Source organism: Lichenostomus cassidix, chromosome 10 (assembly GCF_008360975.1).
Source record: "Lichenostomus cassidix isolate B80296 chromosome 10, HeHo_3.0, whole genome shotgun sequence".
NCBI classification, from domain to species: Eukaryota; Metazoa; Chordata; class Aves; order Passeriformes; family Meliphagidae; genus Lichenostomus; species Lichenostomus cassidix.
Window position 1 is genome coordinate 7,515,372 of NC_139491.1, and position 8,806 is coordinate 7,524,177.

The 8,806-nt window shown below is 61.0% G+C and overlaps 1 protein-coding gene across 2 annotated transcripts; it reads right to left on the minus strand.

The window, feature by feature from the left end:
* Positions 1–453: 453 nt before the first annotated feature.
* Positions 454–5,143, minus strand: HAPLN3 (hyaluronan and proteoglycan link protein 3). Of its 2 annotated transcripts, none has more exons than XM_085070437.1 (5): positions 5,050–5,143; positions 3,350–3,509; positions 2,746–3,114; positions 1,304–1,606; positions 454–1,124 (listed from the first exon to the last, which is right to left on the minus strand). In XM_085070437.1, exons 2-5 carry the CDS (start codon positions 3,474–3,476, stop codon positions 844–846), a joined length of 1,080 nt encoding a protein of 359 aa, XP_084926563.1. In that variant the 5' UTR covers positions 3,477–3,509; positions 5,050–5,143; the 3' UTR covers positions 454–843. The 2 variants fall into 2 exon arrangements, with proteins under 2 accessions (XP_084926563.1, XP_084926562.1); XM_085070436.1 differs by having other exon boundaries at positions 2,746–3,117.
* Positions 5,144–8,806: the final 3,663 nt, after the last annotated feature.

Consider the following 8,806-nt stretch of genomic DNA (forward strand, 5'->3'; position numbering starts at 1 on the left):
AACTGCTTCACCTTCCAGCTTTCAGTCCTGACACCCAGGGGGTTAATTAACACTCACTAATGAGGGAACACAAGGCCATTGCAGGAGCTGAGCTGAGCCAGCACTGATGAGACGATGCTCAACCAAGGATGAGATAGTCAGGGATTGCCAAATCCTTTCTCCATAGCAGACCTTTCTCTTGTGTTGGGACAGAGAAGGGGACACAGCCATGTCGTTCCAGGGCTTTCTCCATCGTTTTATTAGAAGATGTCCAGGAAAACACATCATTTCATAGCCAATGTTCAAAGAAGAAGGCACCAGAGTGAAAATGGAGTCCAGGCAAGGGGTGCATAGAGATAAGGCACTTGTGCTCGCACGGGGTCAGGCACAATGGCATCCTTCAGCAGGACATGGATGGGGCTGGAAGAGCGGCCAGGATGAAACAGAGATACCCACTCTCTGCTCTGGCCAAATCCAGCCTTGCCTCGTGAACTCGGAGGCAGGACCAGCCTGGAAGGGCAGGCAGGTGTCAGTGACAAGTTGCCACCTCAGGAAGGAGCCACCACCTATGGAGTGGCACAGCCAAGTGGGGTGACAGCAGCTCATGGGGATCATCCCGGCATACATCCCATGACAGGGACTGTCCTGCACTGCCCAGCTGGCAGCCACCCCAAGCAGCTGCATGTGCCAGCTGCTGAGCAAGATGTGGAAAATACAAAGGAAGGAAACGAAACAAAACAAAAAGAAACCTCCCCCCATCCCACCTCCCCCCAGTCACCCCCAAAGCAGCCCTTGGAAATGCCCAACACTGGGCACTGGCAGGCTGGAAACATCCTTCGTCCAAGAAGGATCCCTCCTGGCTCCTTATCTCTCCCTGTAGCAGAAGACCCCAAATTTGCCCTTGCTGGGGAAGCCGAAGCTGCGGACCCCAGGCTCCTCGGGGCCGCAGTTGGCCCGGGGTGTGACAATGGGGTAGCGGACACTGCCATCTGCCAGCCAGCCGGCACTGCAGCGGTCCAGCCCCAGGAACTTCCAGGCGGAGTAGAGGTGCCCCACCCGGGCGATCTCGGCCCCCGCATCCTGGCAGCTCTGCTTGGCCTCCTCCAGCGTCATCCCGGCCGGGCGGTCCAGGTAGAAAACCTCTCCTAGGAGGGAGAGCAGAGCGTGAGAGGGGAGCAGCAGTGCTGAGCATCATCCAGAGCATCCCCACCTGGAGCATCGCTGCCTGGAACAACCCCACCCAGGCCAAGTCCTGCGCCCTGAGAGGGAGGGATGTACAGCATCTTCCCCAGGATCCCAGCCCCACCCCTGGCCCAGAGCGCACCTTTGAGGGCGGAGGAGAAGCAGAAGGCATCAAAGCGGTGGAGGTGCCGGTGTCGCGGGCCGTAGCTGCGGATGCCCGGGGCGAGGTGCACACCCCCGCACGGCTTGCGGGGCAGGCGGATGGGGTACTGCACCGTGCCATCGGCCAGCCAGCCCGCGTTGCACCAGTCCAGCCCCTCGCTCCACGCCTGGAAGAGCTGGTTAAAGTTGGCGAGGATGGCACCTTGGTCCTGGCACACTTGCTCGGCTTCGTGGAAGTTGAGCCTGTACTGCCCGCGGGGAGGCTGGTAGGGAAACACGATGCCTGGAGGCAGATGGGACACTCAGCTGGCTCCGTGGGCAGCCCACCCAATCCAAGCCCAGCCCCAGCAGTAGCCACAGGGGTCCTGTTCCTTGTCAAATTCAGGCTCTGGGGCAGGGACACCTCAGCGTGGCAGACACAAGGCTCAGGCATGCAGGGATGGGGCTGCTCCGGACATGCAGGCGCCAGCAGCGAGCTGCCAGCGACATCTGGTGGCACAGGGACACACGGGCTCGGTTCTGGGGACACAAGGACCCCCTGATGGGGACAGGACCTGCATATACAGGGATGCACAGACTATGATGGGCATGCGGGGACCACCACCGCGGGGTTGTATAGACCGCGGTCCTGGGAACACAGACAGTGGTCTCAGGGAGGCATGGACCACCCCTGCGGGGATGGAGAGATCATTATCACGGGCATGCACAGGCTTCAGGAGCAGAGATACAAGGACCAGCATCATGGGGATATATGGGCCATGATCCCAGGGGACAATTGGACCACCAACATGGGGATGGAGGAACCTCTGTCACGGGGATGGATGGACCACAGAACCATGGGCATCACCACCATGGACACAGTCACAGGGACTGGGGACAAGTGGTGGGGACAAGTCACTGTGGGAGGTAAAGACCCAGGGACCAAGGGAATGTGGCAAGAGAGTGTGGCAGGGGCAAGCAAAGGGGACATTTCCACAGCTCTGATCTCAAAAGCAATGTCAGGGCTGAGTCAGGTCCCTCATGACAAATGAGCAAGAGAGGCTGGATCAGTCACCAAGATACATTGGGATATCCAGAGCTGGGAGGGGAGGGGATGGCTCCACATAATGGAACACAGTGGGAAAATGGGTGGGTCAAGGCAGGAAATGCTGCAGCCGTGGGGTCACTGCCAACTCTGACTCCAGCAGCACCCTTGGTGTCCCAGCTGGGCAAATAGCTCTGGGTTCTCTCACTCCTGAGACCCCAGAGCCAGACAGCCCCAAGCCACTGCCCCATCACACCAAGCACCCCAGCCCCTTTCTGCCCATGATCAGGCTCCCCAGCCCCGCTGCCTTGCTATGTCCCCAAAGAACAGGGTGCCACAGGCAGCCCAGGTTCACTGGCTTGGCACAGAGGGTCACATGGTCCCCAGCGTGCCCCCACCTTGCAGCCGGAGGTCGATGACATCGCTCTCATCCTCCAGCCCGTCGATGACCTCGCAGCGGTATTTGCCGTCGTCCTTCAAGCGCACATCGCTGATGACCAGCGAGGCCTCGTGCTGGCTGGCCCGATGGATGTGAGCACGGCCCTTGAAATCCCCAAAGGCTATATTGGTCTTGCCTACGGCCACCATCACGTCCTGCTCTTTGGTGTAGTCATCCCGCAGCTTGGACCACTTGATGCGGATTTTTCGCTTAGGTCCCAGGTCGGGCTCGTAGCGGAAGTGGCAGGGCAGGGTGACATTGGCACCATTGTAGCTGTAGACAGGGTCTTTGGAGGTTTCTACCACCAGTCTGGCTCCATTGAAATAATCTACTAGGGATGGGGAAGGAAGGCGTGATGGGCAGGTCAGGACTCAGGGCTAGACAGCATCTCCAAATTTTCCCTCCAGCCACCACCTCTTCTACCATGAGCATCCCTGGAGCATTCCTGCCTGCTTCTCTGGGCCCCACATCCCACCAAGAGATGGGTCTCCACCCTACCCAGAGGCAGGGGTGTCCTTCAGCCTCCTGCAACAACCTGCCAGTCCCCTTTGTCCCCAATATACCTGTGTCCTGCCCGTTGCTGTCATCATTCATGATGTGGTTGTAGTAGAAGCCATTGTAGAAGGGGCGGTAGGAGCCACTGGCCAGGCGCAGCAGGGTGGCCTTCAGGAGGAGTGGGAGCAGCAGCATGGCTGGGAAGTGAGGCCAAACCCTGAGCCCGGGCTGTAGAGGGGGAAAGGGCTGCTGTTACACCCCCAGACAGACAGGAGAAAGCTGGCACTGCCTGGCAGTGGTGCCAAGCAGACTCCATACCAGGGGTGCAAGAAGAGGGGTGGGAAGAGCCAGCAGAGCAGCTTACCCACCCACAGGGGAGAGTGCAGGGAACCTGAGCCGTGCCCCCAGACCCACCCCCTCGACTGGGGCTCCCAGTCCCCTCCATCCTTATCCTCCTGCCTGGGTCACACCACACACCACCACATTCACTGCTGCTGCCCATTGCAGGGAGGGCCTGGCCAGCAGGGGAGTGCTGAGACCAAGCCGGGGATGAGAAATGGGATCCCAGGGTGTCCTTTGAACAGGGAGTACTGGGAAAACCTCAAGTAGGGGTGCAGGGGGAGAGAAGTGGCTGAGCCCCACTGTAAAGCAGCAAGCTCGGTTTACAGAGGCAGCCGAGCGTGCAACCCGACCAAGGAGAGAGGGAGAGCTCAGGCTGCCTCGGCTGCCCCAGGTCCAGACAAAGCCCGGCAGCACTGTCCTTCCTGGCCAAGCACCCCCGAGTCCAACACAGGGTTGCCGCTCTGCACCACAGACACGGCTGGCACCAACGCCATGCAATGCATTTGGCTCCCAAAGCAGGTCCCGTGGGTGGGAGGCAGCCTGGCCATCCCACGGCACCAGAAATGTGCACTGCCCCGAGCTCTGGGGGGCAGGACACCCAAGGGTGCCCTGCACGGGGCTCACCCAGGGTGCTACCAGCGGAATTGGCTACTTGTGAGCATTCCTGGAGCCGGCAGAGGGGGCCCGGCACCCGGCAAGCCTCCGGCAGACCCCTTCCAACACGGGGGGGGTCTGACATCTGTGCCCTGCTTAGGCAAGGCTTACGAATGCCTGCAAACGTACCCCGGGCCAGGAGGCTGTGAGAGAGCAGATGCTCAACCCCGGAAGGGTCCAGTACAGGGTACGGTGGTGCTCTCCGGGGTCTGGGGCATGAAAGCGGCTGCTCTCACCACAGGTTGCTCAATCCCGGACTCTCCTCTGCAGTCAGTGCCATTTCCCACTGTGGGACACAGTTCACACTTGCCACCCACTGGGGCCAGCAGAGCCGGTGCCAGAGGGTGCAGGGTGCTCCCACCGGAGCTCCAGCACAGCCCCAGGAGCTGGCACAGCAGCGTGACACTGCTGGCACCAGAGCCGCAGGGACACTGCCACGTGCTGCCCACGCGACACAGGGTGGGCTCGAGGCTCGGCAGCTTCACACCTCGGTTTGCAGGGCACCAGCCCTGCTCCCCCTGTACCCCAACACCTGGTGACCCCCAGAACCCAGCGCTGCAGTGACGTGCAGTGGGCCCAGCGTTCTCGACTGCAGTGCCACGAGCATCGTGCTGCAGCACCCAGCACAGCCATGGCTGGCACCTTCCACAGTGATGCCCAGCTCCCTCCATGGCAATGCCATCCCCCCCTGCTCTCTGCGGCAAGCAGGGTGCCCACCGCCCCGGAGTGCCAGCCCTCCCCAGTCCCGGCACTGGGGCCAAGCCCTACTCACGCTGGTTGCGGGCAGGCTGCAGGCAGGCGTGCAGGCAGGCTGCAGGCAGATGCACTGTGTTTAGGGCTCTTGCAGGGCTGAGAGGAAGCAGCTCCAGGGCCTGCCTCTTAAAGGGAAACACACGCCTTTCCCAACCCCCTGCTCGCAGCCAGGAGCTGGGGTGGGTGCCCCCGGCCCCCCGCCTGCCCACCATGGCTGGGTGATGGCCTCACCGAGCGTGCACACACTGCCAGCACTGTGCCCACACTCTGTTCACACACCTCATCTGTGCTGTGCCAGCTGCCTGCACTGCCCCCGACTTGGAAGGGGCAGCAGTGGGGAGCAACGTGCCCTGTTGGGGCTGGTGGGATCCTCTGATGTTCCATGCAAAACCCTGGTGAAGCCACGGTGCCAGGGAAAAAGAGACATCCCTTGTGTCACATCCCACTGAAGGGGACTAGCCACGGTCACCAGACCAAGGTGGTGTCCAACACGCATGTGGCAGGAGCATCACAGGCACAAGCAGCTTGGGACAGGTGGGCTGTGGCACAGTGATCTGTGCCCAGAATGTGCAGGCAGAGTCTGTCTACTCTGGAATTCAGGGAAGACAGCTGAGCTGTGGGGTTCAGCCTCTTCAAGGTCTGCTTGGGGCTATGGGGACCAAGCAGAGGCACAGAAACCGTGGCAAAACCTCTGGGGTGCCCAGTTGCACCCGTGTGAGGGGGCATCATCCCTAAACTTGGCACTGGTCAAGTGGGTATCCAACTGGCACACAAACATGCAGACCCAGCTCCAAGATGCCCAGATCGAGTCCTCAGGAAGGGCAGCACGGCGGCGGCACCGCCAGGGATGCCGGTCATGGGGTGGACAGAGGGGCCAAACACACGGAGGAACCACGATGCAGCGTGTGCCCTGACCCACCGACCCGCTGTCCCAGTCCGGCGCGCCGCCTCACCCCCCACTTTGTTGTTTTATGGCAAGGAAATGAGGCGTGGGGGCCCCGGTCCAGCTCTTGCCGCCGTGCAGGATGGCTTCAAGCCGGAAAGAAAACAAGCCGTGTAAAAATAAACGGCCCGAGGCTGGCTGCGGGGTGAAGGGGGCCAGCAGCCCTTGCCGACAGCGGCCAGCGGAGCGCTCGGGGTGCGATCCTGTCTGCCCGTCGCCGCCAGGCTGATAGGGAGCAGCCAGCGAGGAAACGGAGTTATCTGCCGCCAGCGCCGGCACGGCAGCCCCTGCTCCCCGTGGGAAGCCCCGACCGGGGATAGCTGTGGGACCCGGGGTCTGGAGGCACTGCTTTGCCTTGTTCTCCATTTCCCTGCACACCCGCCAGCCCTGCCAGCCCTCCCCGAGAGGCAGGCAGCCGAGCCGGGCAGCCCAGGGACACGGGAGTGTGACGGCCGGGCACAGCGCCCGCTCGCCCGCCCGGAGCAGCCTGTCCCTCAGCCCACAATGAAGGGCAATTACATCCTCCGGCACGGGGTCACTGAACTGCCTGCATCCTGGCCGAGGGTCTCTGCTACCCCCAGCCCTGCCCCCTGGCCGGAGGAGGTGGTGGGATGGTGTCCCAGCTGCACCCTGGCCACCAGTGCCCCGCTGGAGTTGCTTGCCCAAGTTGTTCTAGTGATCCAGCAGTTGGGATAGTTCCCTCCAACCCCGGGCTGTGCAGACAGACAGCCCTGTTGGGGCACGCTGCTCCCTGGCGTGGCTATCCCATTGTTCCAGAGCTGAAGAATAGGCTCCACAATGTCCTGCGTTGCCTGCACCACAGCGCCTGCCAGCAGCCATCCTCTGCCTGGTCTGAGGGGGGACAGCAGCAGGGAAGGGGACAGGAATGCTTTTAGGCACCTTTTTTCAGCAACAGCTTCTGGCTCACCTTGGGCCACACTCTTGTCTGGATGTGGCCAATGATTTCTCCTTCTCCTCCTAGGGAACAGGGGCCATGGGGAAGGATCTGGCCACCAGGAGTCCCTGAGGAAGAAGGAATCTCCTTCATTCCTTCCCACCTCTCACCCTCTTGTCGTTTTCTATTCCCTGAGGGGTACCTTGGGTGTGAAAACAGGTTTCAGGTTGAGCAAAGCTGTGCAGGGTCAGGGTAGCACTGACCTGGGAGCACATGTTAAGGGCACGTGTCTAGAGCTGGCTGAGCATTTGGCTGAACGGGAGCCATAAAAGTGTCATCCCCATCTTCCCCACCTCAAAGTCAGCATCTGACAGCTCTGCTGTGGCCACACCAGAGAGATTTGTCCATGAAATGCTGCTTGCACAGGATGATTCCAGCAGGAACACTCACATTCCTGGTGGGATGGAGGAGGCTGTGATCTGCGCTGGCCTTTCCGGGTGGCGGCGAGAGGATGCTCTCCCCAACGGCTGTTTCCTGAGGAACCAGCTCACAACAGCTGGCAGCACCAGCAGCAGAGTCAGCAGGCAGCAGGGTGCTGCAGCCTGCCAGCCATCCCAGCCTTCCTGCTGTCCTAGCAACCCAGCCATGTCCAGGAAGAGCATCCAAGGGATAGGGGCAGGCCATGAGGGGCTGTGCATGGTGGGGAGGGCACCCTGGCTCTCCCAGTCCCCCCATCCTGGGGCTCTGGGGAATGAAGGAAACGCCACAAAGCTGAAAAAGCATCAGCATCCGTCAGAGGGGCTTGCCTAGGGGGTAGCAATGGGCAGAGGGAAGCAGCAGCTGGGGGCTGGGGATGCATCCCCTACCCTGATGTGCAGCATCTGCTCCCACCACCCTCCTCACGGAGCCTCTGCCATATCCCTGGCTCATAGCTGTCTTGGCTGGACTCAAAGCGAACTGCTCTTATCTCTGCCTCAGCTTCTCGATGATAAGGGTGACATGTCTGGAGGTGAACCAGGCAGACTGTCCCCCAGTCCCAGGCTCTAGCTGTGGCTGCTATTTGTCACCAAGCAGCTGCAGCCACAGCCACAATGAACTCAGCCCGGTCTCTGAAAGCAGAACCCCAGGCTCTCTGGTGTCCAGGGCTGGCACCCACAGGGCCAGGCATGAGCCCACCCCCCATGGGCAAGGCCCAAGGAGGGGATGCCTGGCTGAGCAGGGCACTGCTGGCAGCAGGGAGGTGCAGGAAGATTGTCCAGAGCTGCAGGAACAGGGAACTCTGGTAGGACGCAGGTGACTCTTGGCCATTCATGCCAACCTCAGGTGTCCCTGCCCAGTGTGGCAGATTCTGGAGATGAGCAAAGCTCCTCTGTCCTGTTCACCTTAGTGCTCCTTCCCTATGTGGGATCATATCCCCAAGGCAGGAAGATCCTGCTCCAGCAGCATCCATGCCCCAGCCCTCCCCAAGAGGGCTCTGCTGGGAACATCATCGCAGGCAGTCTCACAAAATCCACAGCTCTCTCCAGCCCTGGGAGCATGTTTGGGTGTAAGAGCCGATCTAGCTCCAAGCTGGGGGATTTGCTCCAGGATCAAAGCCAAAGGAGGAGACACAGGGTGTGGGGTGCTGATAGAGGCTTCCCCTCCCCAAGTCCCATCCCGCCGCGCCTGGCCAGCTGCGAGCACAGTCTCCAGCAGCTGTGACAGGGTGGAGGCGGTGGGAAAGATGCACACAAAGCCCTGAGATACCCTGTTTTTCAGGCAGGGAAGGGAACTAGAACGATTTGTGAAGGCAGAAGAGGTGTGGGGCTAGCACAACAGCTGGCAAGCCCTGGGATGGAGGAGTCAAGGGCCTCAGATGGAATCCTAGGGGATAACCAGGCCTCCTGGGCTTCGGGAGATGGCCTTGGGGAGGCACAGATCAGATGAGCCAACACCCCC